Here is a 17,492-nt window from a genome sequence, read left to right as displayed (position 1 = left end):
CTTTGTGTGCTTGATTAATCGAAGGGGAACTAATGTGGGGGCCTCACGGTAGCATGGTGGTTAGCATCAATGCTTCACAGCTCCAGGGTCCCAGGTTCGATTCCCGGCTGGGTCACTGTCTGTGTGGAGTCTGCACGTCCTCCCCGTGTGTGCGTGGGTTTCCTCCGGGTGCTCCGGTTTCCTCCCACAGTCCAAAGATGTGCGGGTTAGGTGGATTGGCCATGCTAAAATGCCCGTAGTGTAAGGTTAATGGGGGGATTGTTGGGTTACGTGTATACGGGTTACGTGGGTTTAAGTAGGGTGATCATTGCTCGGCACAACATCGAGGGCCGAAGGGCCTGTTCTGTGCTGTACTGTTCTATGTTCTATGGCCAGTTATGAACAAATAAAAAGAAAAATTGGATGAGATTTTGCACTTGGCCACCTGGACAGTAATGTGCTGGAGTAGGTCACTCGTTCGCTGAAGAACTCGTGTGAATTTCACTCGATTTATAAGATAATCAAGCTTGCATTCCAATAAGCAGGAATCCACTCCATCAGATTACCAGCTAGTTGGCGGAGATTAAAACATTTTTTTTTTAGGGCAGCACAGTGGCGCAGTGGACTAGCCCTGCTGCCTCACGGTGCCGAGGTCCCAGGTTCGATCCCGGCTCTGGGTCACTGTCAGTGTGGAGTTTGCACATTCTCCCCGTGTCTGCGTGAGTTTTGCCCCCACAACCCAAAAATGTGCAGGCTAGGTGGATTGGCCATGCTAAATTGCCCCTTAATTGGAAAAAATGAATTGGGTACTCTAAATTTATAAATTTTACTTCTTACTTCTGCTGGTATTCTTTAATCAAGCGTTTTGCTTTGCTGTACTTTCTCTCTAAGGCCTGGTATTGAGCCTGTGTCTCTTTCAGATGCTCATCCACTGCTTGACAGAGAGTTTGGGCCTCTATCCAGTAACTCTCCAGTTTCTCCATTCGCTCCTTGTTTTCCTCGACACTCTGCTCAAGTTGAGCCTTTTCCATTCGCCAACGCAATTTTTCCTGTTCTGTCGAATGAAGCTGAAAGACCAAAACAAAAAGGGGGAGAAGATGAAACTTCAGTTTAGGCAGAAGTGCCACGAAGAGTGGCAACTACTGTTCAAAGCTGACCTTCCACTCCGAACAAAACATAGGGAGCAAAGTCAACAGATGATATATCTTCAGTGTATTCAATCACTTACATAAGGTTAATACATTGAGAAATCAGTACAGAATTTACTCCCTTTGTACCTTAAAGATAAAACACTGGTTAACACATTTGTGGGCAAATTCTAAACTGAGCTCTTTTGATACAGGCATCAACGTTCAAAATCAGCAGGTTGAAGATTTTGTTGGTAATCAAATGTAGCATTTAGCAGTGAGTTGGAAACAGCAGCCAGAGGATAAGTCCGCACATCTGGTGCACAGTAAAATCCAGAATTCAGACTTAATGAATGGTAAACTGTTCCGTTCTCCTGACTGCTAATAGTTATACTGAATATGCTAAGTATTTTTATGCCTGAATGTGGACAACGGACCCATTAAACCACGAGGGGCAGCTCAGCCCTTTAATCAGCTCCCTGTGCCTAGTATAAGATATTCAACATTCATTATAACCATATTATTCCAGGGCAAGTATCCCAACCACTGATGCTTCAATTCCTTTATGTTTTCTGCGATCTTTCCAGGTCTGTCCGATCACCACGCAAACCTGCCTGCTGCAGTTGCGAGTGACAAACACTATACAGTTTTCAGGATTGATGTTACTTGCTTCTCACTGGACTGTAGCTTCAGCACTTCGAGGCATTGAAACTTGAATATTAGCACGTGGGAGCATAACAAATTCACAATTGAAGTGTGAAGCCATCATTTATTGCAGATATTTATGCTTTGTAAAAGTGCAGTAAGACAGAACCTAGCGATCAGGTTGGATTCCTTGCATTGCCAAAAAATGTTGCAATGATTCATCACTGCCCCATGAGTTGGAAAACCACACTGGTGCCATTCCATCTGCAGAAGTTTGTTTACAATGACAGCCTAGTAATACTGATTTTTTAAAAAACCTTTCACACAGGATGACATTTTCCCCAACTCCTAAGTCACAAATGGGCCCATCTACACAGCAAGAAACTTCTTCGAGATTTGCAGAAACCTGTGATTTACCTTCTATCGATTTCACCAATTGACCAATAGAACATTTTGGGCTACAACACCCTCTGTAACAAAATATACTGTATAGAATGTTCAGCTCCATGCCAAATAGTTTTTTCTCTTAATTGTATCAATTGAAGTCAGTTAGTACATGCAGGTGAAGAGTGTTGATCGGATGGTTACTTGAGCACATACAATTGGGGCTGTTTAGCACAGGGCTAAATTGCTGGCTTTGAAAGCAGACCAAGGCAGGTCAGCAGCATGGTTCAATTCCCATGCCAGCCTCCCCGAACAGGCGCCGGAATGTGACGACTAGGGGCTTTTCACAGTAACTTCAATTGAAGCCTACTTGTGACAATAAGCGATTTTTATTTCATTTCATTTCATAAAGAGACATCTACACAAGAGTTGAGTGGAGTCAGGAGATGGAAACCTGTAATGCTTCACTCTGTGAATAAACCTAACCAGATAAACATTAGCTTTGGATTCTTTCTTCACCAACTGGCTCTCAGGAGTATAGGAGCCTCCCTCCAAACCCGTCTTGGAAATGGGAAAATGTACAAATCTTAGTATCTTTTTTTTTCCAATTTGTTCATGGGATGTGGGATTCACTGGCTCGGAGAGCATTTATTGCCCATCCCTGGGGGCATTTGAGAGTTGACCACATTATGTGGATCTGGAGTGGCATATAGGTCAGACAAGGTAAAAGACAACAGACTTCCTTCCCTAAAGGGCATTAGTGACATTTTATGACAATCGATAATATAATAATTAATAATCTTTATTAGTGTCACAAGTAGGCTTAGATTAACACTTCATTAAAGTTACTGTGCAAATCCCTTAGTCGCCACACTCTGGCGCCTGTTCAGGTACAAATGGTTTCATGGTCATCATTCGACTTTTATTTCCAGATTTTAAAAAAATCCTAATTTTACCATCTGCCCTGGTGGATTTCGAATCCTAGTCCACTGGATCTCTGGATGAATAGTCCAGCACCAATATCACTATGCCACAGCCTCCCCTGACTCCTGTCAGTGCTTCTTAACTCATTCCAGGGTACAAACAGGAACAGATGCTGGTGTCACTTTTCATTTATATATAAAGGATTAGAAATAGGAATTTCATTATTTCTAATCTTTTCAGTTGCAGGTGAGTGGAATTTGAATACACAGACCTGCGTATAAAGAATTGAAAATGGCAAAGGGATAAGCAAGTGCAGATTGGAACATCATGTAAATTCCAGTTAATGGGTTTTATCAGATCTGCATTTAAATGGGCTTGTGTTGCAAGTCGAACTTGGTACAATCTTAGTACTCTTGTTTGATTGCATGCCTTGCCAGGTTCTACTTAGTCTCTCAGAGATCCAGCATCATGTGTAATAATGATCAGCCGCGGGAAAGGAAAGAAAGAGATCAAGGCTGGGGGTAAACTAATAAATCGGTAGATAGGCGAGGCGGTGGTGTAGTGGACTAGTACTCCAGAAACCCAGGGTCATGCTCTGGAGACTTGGGTTCGAATCCTACCAGGGCGGATGGTGGAATTTGAATTAAATAAAAATCTGGAACTAAAAGTCGAATGATCACCATGAAACCAGTGTCGATTGTCAGAAACAAAACCCATCTGGTTCACTAGGGAGGGAAATCTGTCGTCCTTACCTGATCTGGCCTACATGTGACTCCAGACCCACAGCAATGTGGTTGACTCTCAAATGTTAGCCCAGCCAGCGACACCCACATCCCATAAAGAAAGAAAAAGATCAACAAAAAAAAACTTATGGGTTGAAAGTTTACCGGGCTTAAGCTTTGCCAGCATAGGTGCAGAATTCCTGCTCATCTTCATGCAAGACTGGCCACCCTGTCTCAGATTCCAGGGACAATATTATTTGCATAACCATGATGGGTCTCTGACCCATGCAATGGTGCATCAGCTGCATGGTGCAATCCAAGCTGAATCCTCCGGAGGTCCAAATGGGCCACAGCGAATGTTTTAAAATTAATTCATATTTTGACATTGCCCTGTGCAACTGTGTGCACAATGACCGAGGACTCCTATTGCACCGTAAATCAGCACAGAGTTCAGCACAAATTACCCTCTTTTCTTCCCCTTTTAACTTCTGCTGCACTCTATACACTCTTGTATGACAAACTGCTGATTCTTTCAGCAGCCACTTCTTCCTCTGCTCTCCCTTCAAACAAAAGCTATTTCAGGTGTTGACGATGAGAATGGATTCTCCTCTGCCAGCGGAGGAAGAGGATGCTGGTTGTCCTGAAGATGTAGGGTTAATTAATTCACCCTTACAAGCACTAGTTCAGATACAACATCACGCGCATTTTAGAGGCCATACAAGGGAAAGGGTGTTCATGTGGCGAATCACTAGACACATGTGAAGGAGCTGGCATAGCCAGATGGAACCTGAAAGGTGCTAACTCAATAGAGGGTGAGATTGCACATTAGCTTTGCAGCAAAGGGCCAGCACGGTGGCGCAGTGGGTTAGCCCTGCAGCCTCACGGCGCTGAGGTCCCAGGTTTGATCCCGGCTCTGGGTCACTGTCCGTGTGGAGTTTGCACATTCTCCCCGTGTCTGCGTGGGTTTCGCCCCCACAACCCAAAAGATGTGCAGGGTAGGTGGATTGGCCACGCTAAATTGCCCCTTAATTGGAAAAATGATTGGGTACACTAAATTTATAAAAAAAAAAGCTTTGCAGCAAAGGGTTGACATGGTAACTTTGGCGACCCAGCACACCAAAGAGAGATAATGGACTTAATATATGGGCATAATCCTAAAGGGCATGGTTGCTAGATGGGGTCTGTGGCAGGAGATCCTCACCAATCTACCTATCGCAAACACATCTGTCCATGACAGTATCGCTAAGAGTGACCGCCGCACAGTCCTTGTGAAGATCAAGTCCTGTCTTCATATTGAGGATACCTTGCATCACGTTGTGTGGCACTACCACCGTGCTAAATACGGTAGATTTCAAAATGATCTAGCAACGCAAAACTGGGCATCCATAAGATGTTGTAGGCCATCAGCAGCAGCAGAATTGTACTCAACCACAATCTGCAACCTCGTGTCCCGGCAAGTCCTCCATTCACCATTTACGTCAAGTCAGGGGATAAACCCTGGTTCAATGAAGAGTGCAGGAGGCATGCCAGCTGTGGCAACAGGCAAGCCAAAAAACGAGGTGTCAACCTGGTGAAGCTATGGCACAGGACTTCTTGCATGTCAAACAACATAAACAGAGCTAAGCGATCTACAACGAACGGTCAGCTCTAAACTCTGCAGTCCTGCCACACCCGGTCATGGATAGTAGTGGACAATTAAACAAGTAACTGGAGAATTTTCCTCAAATGTCCCCATATTCAATGATGGGGGAGCCTAGTACATCAGTGCAAAAGATAAGGCTGAAGAGTTCGCAACAATCTTCAGCCAGATGTGCTGAGTGGATGATCCATCTCGGTTTCTCCAGAGATGTCAGTCTTCAGCTAATTCAATTCACTCCACGTGATATCAAGAAATGGGTGAAGGCACTGGATACTGCAAATGTTATGTGCCCTGACAACATGAAATGAAATGAAAATCGCTTTATTGTCACGAGTAGGCTTCAATTAAGTTACTGTGAAAAGCCCCTAGTCACCACATTCCGGCACCTGTCCGGGGAGGCTGGTACGGGAATATAACCGTGCTGCTGGCCTGCTTTAAAAACCAGCGATTTAGCCCAGTGAGCTAAACCAGCCCCTAATTCCACTAATCTTACTAAAGACTTAAGCTCCAGAACCAACTGCGTCCCTAGCCATGTGTTCCAGTACAGCTACAATGCTAGCATCTACCTGGCAATATGGAAATTTGCCGGGTGTGTCCTGTATACAAAAAGCAAGACAAATCCAACCTGGCCAATTACCGCTTCATTAGTCTGCTCTCAATCAGCAGAGTAATGGAAGGACTAGTGGACAGTGCTATCAAGCAGTGCCTACTCAGCAATAACCTGCTCACTGACACTCAATTTGGGTTCCGCCAAGGTCACTCCGCCAAGGTCAGCTCCTAACCTCATTACAGTCCTGATCCAAACATGGACAAAAGAATTAAACTCAAGAGGTGAGGTGAAAGTGATTCCCCTGATATCAAGGCAGCATTTGACCAAGTGTGTCATCTAGGAGCCCTAGAAAACTGGGGCTGATGGAGATCAGGGGGAAGATTTTCCAATGGTTGAAGTCAGACTGAGTACAAAGGAAGATGGTTGTGGGTGTTGGGGGTCAATCATCTCAGCCCCAGGACATCGCTGCAGGTGCTATTCACGGAAGTGTCCTAGGCCCAACCATCTTCAGCTGCTTCATCAAAGAACTCCCCTCTACCATAAATCAGTGGTTCGCTGATGATTGCAATGTTCAGCACCATTCATGACTACTGAAATACTGAAAAAGTCTATGTTCAAATGCAGCACGAACTGGGCAACAATCAGGCTTGAGCTGAAAGGTGGCAAGTAACATCCGTGCCACACAAATGATCATCTCCAACAAGGGTAATCAACCATCTCGCCTTGACATTGAATGACATTACCATCGCTGAATCTCCTACCATCAACATTCTAGGCCAGAAACTGAAATGGACCAACAATATAAATATTGTAGCTGCAAGTGCAGGTCAGAGAATGGGAATTCTGTGGGGAGTAGCTCATGTCTTGATTCCTCAAAGCCTTTCCACCCACCATCCGCAAGGCACATGTCAGATGTCTGGTGGAATACGCCGGGATGAGTGAAGCTCCATCAACACTCTAGAATCTTAACACCATCCAGGGCTAAATAGGCTACTTGACTGGCACCCTATCCATAAACATGCACTCACTCCATCACTGACAGACAGTGGCAGCAGTGTGTGCTGTTTACAAGATGCCCTGCAGCAACTCAGCAAGATTCCTTCAACAGCACCTTTGAAACCTGCGACACACGATTCAGACTTGGAATTGTCCCTTCCCTGTTCCTTCACTGTGGCTGGATCAAAATCTTGGAACTCCCTTCCTAACAGCACTGTGGGTATATCTACACCTCAGTGGTTCAAAAAGGCAGCTCACCACCACCTTCTTAAGGGGCAATTGGGGATGGGCAATAAATGCTGGCTTAGCCAGTAATGCCCACATCCCATTAAAAAGTAAAACAAAAACATCTACACTGGCAGTCTGCTGGTGAGCTTGCCCTAATGTTCAGTTCCAACTTGTGTTTAGGCTTTGTGAGAACATGGACACCATTCTGCTGACACAGACTGAGTGGGCAGCTCCACAAACACAACAGTAGCACAAGCCAAATCTTCCCTTGGTAGCTCTCACAGCCGCCAAGGAAGCTCAGATAGTTATCATATTGGATTGGGAGTCCATTGCAGCAAGGGCCTTGAAAAACAGGAGCTGCCTGCCTGAATTTCCAATTAGGATGAATGCCATTAGGATCACAGATAATCAATCAAGTCAAATTTCCCAAAAATCAATGCCTGTTTACAGCAATGTCATTGAACTGATTAAATCACTGGGCCATTTTGAACCATGCTTTTGAATTGTGGTAATTTTAGCAAAGGCAACGGAAGCAGTTGAGCAAAAATAAAGTACTGGTTTATTAACAACAAAAGTGTGTCTATACACACAGGGCCCAGTTAGGCTTCACCAGTCCTGTCTCTCTTGAGGCCTGTTCTATCCAGGCCGACCTTATTTACAATAGTCCCCCACCCCATAGTTAACAGGAAAGTGCATACTCCTTGAGCCACACGGGGACTATCATCAAACCCATCCTTTGTGCTTCGTGTGGGTTATTACATTAATAAAGTTTGTTCAGAATGGATATGTATTCCTTGTACATCTGACATTCCAGTGCATTTTAAATGCACTACAGCCTGAAATCAGCCTGAACTCTTTAAATCAGCAATGGCAACATTCGCAAATGCTGACCTCTTTCATCTTAATGCAGTTCGTGAAATGGAACACTTTTTAATGACCTCCCAGCTTAATTGCAACGCATATGCAAGTGCATTAGAAAGTATTCTATCTATTTTGAAAAGCTCGATAAAACGAATCAAGCGCACAATGTGGTTTTATGTGCTCGTTCGCTACTTCCTCAACTGTTTGGATTACAAACAAATTAGCTCATCTCTGCCAGCAAACAGAAATGTCACTGGAAAGCAGAAAGCATACCTTTCTTTTCAGTTGCTGAATCTCCGCTTCAGTTACAGCATGCTTTATTTGAAGCTGGCAATCAAAAACAAACAACCATTATCATTAATATCATACACCATAATTTTCGTCTCAATTTCAGTTCATACAATTTTCCAAGGTACTCGATACCCAACGCTCTTTCAGATTAGATGACAGGGCAATTTGTTTTAATCAATCAATTGCCAGCATTGAGGAGCCAATATTTTCCATTTCAAACACTAGGGGATAGGGGTGGGGGAGTGAAATTGGCCGCTGAGCTGGTGTGAACTGGGTGCGGTGCAGCAATAATCTCTGCAGTGACTGAGGCCATGTCACACCGGATTGAGCCTGGAGCCTCAGATTTTTTTTAGCTCTTGTGAGCTTCAGGTGAAATGCACGAGCATTCCTACTGCTCACAGCTGCCACATTCAAATAAGAGCTGCGACCTCTTGTTAGTGATTCGAATGCTGAAGCCTCTCAAAGTTACAATTTCTTCTGCAAATTACCTTTTTGGTGACGGCCTCCGATGATCTCTTTAAGGACCAATGCCTATTTGGCTTTGTTCACCCTGAATGGGGGGAGGGAGAGTTGCTATGTTCTGCACAGCTCAATTTCAGGAAGGTGCCCTGGAATGGTCATTTAGACACTATTTATAAATGCATATGCTGAGTGTTTACCACTATGGTAAATGATTCTTCACTTTCAGATAAGAAGGTAAGCCTGTCAGAATTTAAATCTACAAGACCGAATTAGATTTGACCACGCTACAATGCAGTAGCCATTGTAGGCAATTGTGGTTAAGTTCCAGATATGAGGGCAGCCTTTAGAGCCCATCTGTTAGGCAGAAATAGCTTGCTGTGCACGACTGACAGACTGCAACATCAATTCTTTTTGATCACGAAACACAGGAGGAAGTTGCATTTATATAGGGCTTTTCACAAATTCAGGATGTCTCACAGCAGATCACAGCCATTCTGAAAGGAAATTCCTGAAAAGGAAATATTTGCAGAGTCATGGAGTAAGAGCAGCAGAGTGCGGCTAATTGGATAGCTCTCTCAAAGAGCCAGCACAGACATGATGGGATGAATGGCCTCTTTTTGTGCTGTAAAATTCCATGGCCGAGATTTTCCAGCCTCCCTCGCTGGAATTTCAATTGGAATTTCCCATGGCAGAGGCGGCTCACCATTGGCCGCTGACGGGATCTTCCTGTACCGCCAAAGCCAATGGCCATTTACGTTGCTCGCTGGCTGTGCTGCTCGGGAACTCACCACAGTGGGTCGGGGGGGGGTCGGGGCTAGAACCAGAAAATCCTGCTCTACGGTTCTTAACCCAAACGCTAACGGGATCCTATTGTGTGATGTGATTACAAAAGGTGGTAGAAGTTTGGAACTCTTTTCCACAAATGGCAACTGATGCTAGATTAATTGTTAATTTTAAATCTGAGATAGATAAGTCTTTGTTAAACATATGTATTAAGCAATATTGGGCAAAGGCAGATATTGTTTGGATTAATCATCTCACTGAATGGTGGAATAGGCTCGAGGGGCCAAATGGCCTCACCCATGTCATTCCCGTGTTTTATTTTATTTTTGATTATACTGTAGCCTGTAACATATTAGAGAAAACTATGAGAGGAGGAGAACTGCAAAACTCCAAATTGTCTTGGGTAAGGAGCTTGACTAAAATTTGTGGGTTCCGTTTTCAAATGAACAAAGGCAGCAGGGTATCAGGCAGCCACCCGACTGTAGTCATCATGTCAGTCGGAGGAGTCCTTTCCATCGGCGCAGCATGTTCAATGCCGAATTTGCATCTCTGCAATAGACAAAGAAATGTGTGGGACTTCCAGGGACATTAGCAGGAGAGCTACCAAGATGGAAATCTTAAGGGCAGTCTGCGCTTTTTCCTGAATGCTCTGACTGCTACCAGAATTCCGGAGGGTCACAATGGAGCAGGCTGCCCTCTCTGGCCTCGATTACAGATAGGCATCACACGGGACTCGTTAGGACCATGAGATCAGCTGGTCTGCAGATCAGTGCCATTCTGAGCCAATGCGCATTCACTCCATTGATGCTTGCACGCGTGATAAAACAGATGCAAACAATCTTCACCAGGCTCACCTCAGGAGCTGAGGCAAGACCTAACATAACCCCAGGAGGCTCTGCTGCAATATAATGAGTTGTCCTCTATGTTCTGTTCAGGCTGTGCTCTTTTGAATGTCCATTTGAGTTGGACTGGACCTATTTCACAGCAAACTGCGGCTTTGAATCCCCACTCCATATGGCCCAGAAATGGGAAACACAGCAAATCCAGTGGACATAATGGAATTTCCAAAAGTGTGTAGATGTTTTCTGCAGCCACCAATATTGCTGGCAGAAATGGGTGGTACAAAATATATTAGTGGTCCGGCCTGAAGGATCTCTACCCTATTTCCTGATTAGCGTTGCTCAATTTACAACACTTGGACAATGTGGCAATAGCTCCACAGGCTCAATCATTCATGACCTTTCATCGGCAGAAGAACAGAGAGCAAGCTGTTGACTGATAGTGCTTAGATTACAGTTTCAATCACAATGCCTCAGAGTCCATAGAATCCTACAGTCCAGAAGGAGGCCATTGGGCCCATCCAGTCTGCACTGATCCTCCGAAAGAGCACTCCACCTAGACCCTCGGGAAATCCCTGGGCGTGAGTGCGCAGCCGGTACAACAGGGAATCCCCCCAGCAGAGAATCCAGCCCCATGACTCCCATCATCTAGAAAGTAAAGAGCAATAGGTGCATGGAAACACCACCATGTCCAAATTTCCCTCCAAGTCACACACCTTTCCTACTTATTCCTCAATCAACAAGGTCAAAATCCTGAAATTCCCCAGCCAATAGCACTGCGGTGCCACACAGCTGCTTCCAGTATCAGCTCAGCAAGGCAATAAGGGTGTCCTTGTCAGCAACATATCACACAAACAGATAATTAAACAAAAGGAAAAGATAAGCACTAGGCTCTGAGGTCTGGTTGAGATTAACTATTCTTTGGATAAATCTCTGAGCTATTACCAAATATCATTTCCCCCACACAATGAAATTGTCCAACAACTGTCACAATGAACACTTTTTTAAATTTATTTTACAGGATGTGGGCATCACTGGCAAGGCCAACATTTGTTGCCCATCCCGAAATGACCTTTGAGAAGACAGTGGGTGGTGAGCCGCTTCCTTGAACCGCTGAAATCTATGTGGTGTGGGCACACTCACATTGGGTTATGAAAGGAGTTCCAGTATATGACCCCGAGGCAATGAAGAAACTACAAAATAGCTCTAAGTCAGGAAGGTGTATGGCTTCTATGGGGACTTGTGTGTAGCATTCTATGCATCTGCTACCCTCATTCTTCTAGGTGGTAGAGGTCATGAGTATGGAAGATGCCGTTGAAGGACGCTTGCTGCAACACATCATGCAGATAGTGCACACTGTTGCTACTGTGCATTGGTATTGGAGGGAGGTGGTGGTGGATGTGATATTGATAAAGTGGGCTGCTTTGTCCTGGATGGTGTCGAGCTTCTTCAGTATTGTTGGAGCTGCACTCATCCAGGCAAGTGGACAGTATTCTATCACATTCCTGACTTGTAGATGGCAGACGGGTTTTCGGGAGTCAGGAGGTAAGTTACTCCACCTTAGGATTCCCAGCCCCCTGAACTGCACTTGTAGCCACAGCATTTATAAGAGGCTGGTCCAGTTCAGTTTCTGGTCAATGGTAACCTCCAGGATGTTGATAGTGGGGGATTCAGCAATGGTCATGCCATTGAATGTCACAGCCAAGGTACAGTTAACTTCTGTCATCCACCAGTTTACAAATAGCTTATTATACCTGGTGGCACTGTGCACTGGGAGTCAACATGCTGCAGCAACCTGTCCCCTTCCCACAACACCTTTCCAGGCACGTACGGGAGATATAATGCCTGCCCATTTGTCTCCTCACTGTCCCAGGCCCCAAACATTCCTTCCAGCTCACTGTTTCACTTATTTGAATTCAGTACAGTGTATTTAGTATATTTAGTATACAACCTACTATACTGTATTTGCTGCTCACACTGCAGTCTCCACTACATTGTCGAGGCCAAACACAAATTAGGCGGCCGCTTTGCAGAACACTAGCATTCAGTCTGCAAGCATGACCCCAAGCGTCGCGTTGCCTGTCAATTTAATTCTCTGATGCTGATATTTTGGGTCCTCGGCCTGCAGAAACGTTCCAGTGAAGCTCAACGCAAGCTTGAGGAACAACCTCATCTTTCAATGAGGCACTTTTCAGCCTTCTGAGTTCAACAATCAAGTTGAACAATTTCAGACCACAACACCATTTCGTTTCCATTCCTTTGAGCGTTTTAGCTTTTTCCTCTTATTTTTACTTTCAGACAGCAGTGCACCTGCTCTCGGTATACCTACTTTTTTTTTCTTGCCCCATCACCATTCCCCTCGGCCCTGTAACCCTAACCTTGCTGTCATTCAATCTCTGTGTCCTCCACCCGATCAAGAGACCATCCTTTCGCCCCGGTCCTGGCCATCAATTGCTGAAAACCCATTACATTCTTAACTTTTTCCGGTTCCGATCAGAGGCCATCAACCTGAAATGTTAACTTTGCTTCTCTCTCCACGAATGCTGGCTGACCTGCTGAGAATTTCCAGCATTTTCTTCTTTCACATAGGGTTTATGTCCACATTGGGTTCCCGCACTCGGCCATGCCAGCCTGAGGTGGCACCTTGTGGAGGCCAAGCAATTCTCCACAGGGAGGACAAACTGTACAACCAGTAATCCTAGACTGCTCTTTGACACCTGCCAGGGACTGGCTACAGAATGGCATGTGGAGAGGCACAAAGAAGTGGCAGGAAAAAGGAAAGTCATCATAGATCATGGAATCCCTGTAGGGCAGAAGGAGGCCATTCGGCCCTTCGGGTCTGCACCCTTTAACTAGGCCCACTCCCCCGCCCTATCCCCGAAACTCTGCCTAACCTTTGGAGACTAAGGGGCAATTTAGCATGGCCAATCTACCTAAGCAGCACATTTTATGGACTGTGGGAGGAAACCCACACAGACACAGGGAGAAAGTGCAAACTCCACGCAGACAGTCACCCGAGGCGGTAATCAAACGCGGGTCCCTGGCTCTGTGAGGCAGCAGTGCTAACCAATGTGCCGCCGTGCCGTCCTTGGAAACAAATCCGGACCAGGTTAATAAAATAAAAATGAATGTAACAACGCAGAATGCTGAGAGAGTTGATAAATCTCTTACCTCCTTGAACTTATGCACCAGCTTCTCAGGATCCATTTCCACCGGCGAAAGCATATCTTCATTCTCTGCGAGATCGAAAACTTCAATGGCCATGTCATTGTTCACGAACATAGGGCTCATCTCTTCCTCCTCTTCATCTGTCGCATACTCTCCTGTCTGGTGGCGACATTAGGCAGTTTATGAACAGCACTTTCCTTCCCCATCCCACAAAATCAATCAGAAGGAAAACGAGGGGAAGATTACTGGGAAAAGGATATTAATGTCAAATGGCAGATATTAGATCTGTCAGGCTTTGTCTAAAGCGCACATTAGCTCCAACTCGATGTCTATTCAAGATAAATGCATTTTGATAAACGGGAAGGCAAAGAACACGGGAGAACAAAGCGTACAATGCAATGGGATGTGATTAGAATCTTTCTGTCCACTGCACACATTTTCTGCGCTTCTTTGTTCATTTCTTTCTGCCTTTCCTCCACACCCAACGAGATGTGTAAGAAATATTGATTGCTCGAATCGCTCATTAAGTGGAAAGTGGAGTGAAAGGTGTCGGTTTTGCTGGAGTTTGGTCACAACTCCAGCAGGGATGCACAGATCTTGCCCTGTCCACTCCACAAACCACCTCCTGTGCTCGCTTCAGAGCTGCCACCACCCCCAAAGTCTCACCCGCCTGCTTTTCATGCAGAAAAGGGAAAATGCAGACGAGACACGCCCTAAGCGGCACCAGCACATTTGTTAAGGGCGACACATGAAATACATTTGCTGCACCTCTTGTACTTACTTTGCTGATCCAGTTTCAATCAGTGAAACACGTGATTTTCTTTTGCTAGGTGACCACTCGGTCACGTGTAGTTCATCCTATTCTTACATAAAATATGTTGATCTAGGAATCTACTATATATGGGGGTGGCACAGTGGTTAGCATTGTTGTCTCACAGCGCCAGTACAGGGGTTCGATTCTGACTTTGGGTGCAGTTTGCATGTTCTCCCCATGTCTGTGAGGGTTTTCCTCAGGTGCCCCGGTTTCCTACCACTCGAAAGATGGACAGGTTAAGTTGATCTTTTCTCCACACCTTGCCATAACTGTAACATTATATTCTGCAGTCTCTCCTTCCTTCCCTATGTACGGTATGCATTGTTTGTACAGCATGCAAGAAACAATAATTTTCACTGTATATTAATACATGTGACAATAATAAATCAAATCAAATAAAAGTTAGGTGGATTGGCCATGACAAATTGCCCATTAGTGTTCAAAAATGTGCAGTTAGGTGGGGTAATGAGGATAGGGCGGGGTGGTGTGTTGGGCTTAGGAAAGGTGCACTATCAGAGGGTCAGTGCAGATTCAATGGGCCAAAGGGCCTCCTTCCACACGTAGGGATTCTATGGTCTATTCTATGTTCTCTGCTCCCAGCAATTTATCAAGATTGAATGTAGATCTCAAGGCGATTTGTTTTAGCCTACCATGCTAAATTAGAAGTGCCTGAAGTAGCAACCTTACAGGCTTGAGTCATTCAATATTAATGAAAGACTTCCCCTTCTAGAAATTTCATTACATTGTCACCATGCACACAGGCTGGAATTTCATTGTCTTAAGTGTTTTAAGACCACAAAACCATTTGTCTTTCAGTACTTTCGAAAAGGCAGCATCCTGTTTCTCCCGAGGCTGTTTAGTCATTTTGACACAATGCGATTGCCGCAAATTAAACAAGGTTTCCACGGCAACAACAAGAACTTGCACCTGAATAGCCCCTTTACCTGCAACAGCCCCCCACCTGGTGTTGCAAAGCAACCCAATAGGTTGCTTCACCCCTGCCAAGCATCTAGAAAAATCTCAGTTACAAACACTTCCCCATCAGGGAGCTGAATCAATAACAGCTGGTGAATTAATGAAGACATCCTTGAGCTACTAAATTTCAGTATTTCTTGGCACAGGCAAGCAGAAAGAACGGCCATTATGGCTCGATTTCTCAGAAAGGATCAGGGCACTGGGAAAGTCACAAATGACAAAAGGCTGTTCAGTCTACAATCATACAAAATTATCTTTATAAAGCACCTTTACCATAACAGAACATCCTAAGGTGTTTCACAACCAAACCAGTTAAACTTTCACACTGAACCACAGGAAGAGATGTTAAGAAAGAGATCAAAAACCTGGTCATAAGATATAGGTTGCAGGGAGCAGCTTAAAAAAAGGCTTTTATGCGGATAATTCAGGGTGTGGACAGCTGAAAATTCAGACTGCAATGGAGGGTGGGGAAGGAAATCTTTGATGTGCAAGGGGCCAGAATTGGAGGAATAAAGTGTTCTTATGGAGCTGAAGGAAGTTACAGGGGTAGGGCGAGGCGAGACCACAAAGGGATTTGAACGGGAATATGGGTATTTTAAACTCGAAGCAGTTCTAAGACCAAGAGCCGGGGGTGACGGGTGAACGGGACATGGCACGTTTCAGGATATGGGCAGCAGAGGTTTAGATGAGTTCGAGTGTATGGAGGTTGTAAGACAAGAGATTGGCCAGAGGAATATTGAAATAGTCGGGTCTGGAAGTAGCAAAAGCATGAATGAGCATTTAGCAGATGGGCTGGGGGAGGGATGGAGGTGGGTAATATTACCAAGGTGGAAGTAGGCAATCTTACTGATAGGAAGGGTATGTGAATGGAAAGAGCAGATTAGGAACAATCAGATTACGAACATTCTTGTTGAGCCTCAGATAGCTGCCAGGGCAGGGGTGGTAACCGGTGAACAGAGATTTTTGGCAGGAAACCCAAGATAAGAGGTTCTTGTCTTCCCAATATTTAACTGGAGGGAATTTATGCTCCAAAGGAGTTACAAGAAGCGGATAACAACCAGAGAGTTTGAGAAGTGTCAATAGCTTTACTCAAACTCAAAATATTGGACCGGATTTTTGTTTTCAACGTGGGAATTGGGAGCTGGACATTTTCCTGATTCTGCAATCCTGCCTCCATCCTGGCAGCACCCGCCGGCTGTATTTTCATCCAGAAGAGATGGGGTTGTGCTGGAAATAGGCCCGCCGCCTCTCAAAGAAGGCCTGGGGTTGCTGTGAAGGCCCAGGTGGCAAATTAGAAGACCTGCCTCTTTCCATTAACACACTGTCCCAGTTATATTCATGGCTAGCCCTCACTCTCCTATCCACACTTCATGATCCCTCATACATCCTGTCACCCCTCTATACCACCCATTCCCATTCTATATCACCAACATTCTCCCTCCACACTACCCATGCCCCCTCCATATCACCCATTTTCCCTCCAACTCCACAGAACCCATGCCACTTCCAGATGTCTGGCCCTCTTTTACTGACAGTTCAGCCACCTGTTCAGCATCTTCAAAAGTTCCACTTATTCAGCTTTAGAGCCATTGTTAACAGAGCTGTGTGATGGAATCCCATTACGAATGCTTGGCTGATCTTCAAACCCACTAATATATTCAGCTCTCTATGGGTTTGTTTACACAGCTCTAGAGGGGAATATTAGCTTTATATAGTTGAAAGATTTATGAACTTGTAAACTCTATCTGCCTTTCAGTGATTTTCAATGTCTTTATTTGTTCGGACAAGGTTGAGGTGTTAGTAGGATTAAATCGTTTTTGTATGGTAGTATGATTGGCTATATTTGACTGATACTTTTATGAGCTTGCATGGGGTGATTTTCTTTCAGTGGAATTTTGAGTGCCTTTGTTTATTTAGAAAGTTTCATGGGCATTTCAAAGACTTGTCAAGGCTCACTGGTTCTGTATCAAATGGATACTGAAAGGCTGGTTCAAAGGTTCAGTAGATGTCAAGACATTAAATCAATGTGAAGATCAAAGCATAAGGTCCCCAACACACATTCATAGTACATTCACTATTCTGTAGCATTCAGGAGAGCACTTTCT

At 44.8% G+C, this 17,492-nt stretch overlaps 1 protein-coding gene across 1 annotated transcript in view; it reads right to left on the bottom strand.

Annotated features, from left to right (window-relative positions):
* Positions 1-17,492, bottom strand: part of LOC119954216 (neurabin-2-like) — a 385,075-nt gene that overhangs the window by 25,682 nt on the left and 341,901 nt on the right. Inside the window, 3 exon segments of the mRNA XM_038779251.1 lie at positions 817-1,046; positions 8,329-8,382; positions 13,602-13,757. Coding sequence (XP_038635179.1) covers positions 817-1,046; positions 8,329-8,382; positions 13,602-13,757 — 440 coding nt within the window.

This window comes from Scyliorhinus canicula, chromosome 19, assembly GCF_902713615.1.
Source record: "Scyliorhinus canicula chromosome 19, sScyCan1.1, whole genome shotgun sequence".
NCBI lineage: Eukaryota > Metazoa > Chordata > Chondrichthyes > Carcharhiniformes > Scyliorhinidae > Scyliorhinus > Scyliorhinus canicula.
Note: the sequence above shows the minus strand (reverse complement) of the source record. Positions and strands in the feature narration are given on the sequence as shown.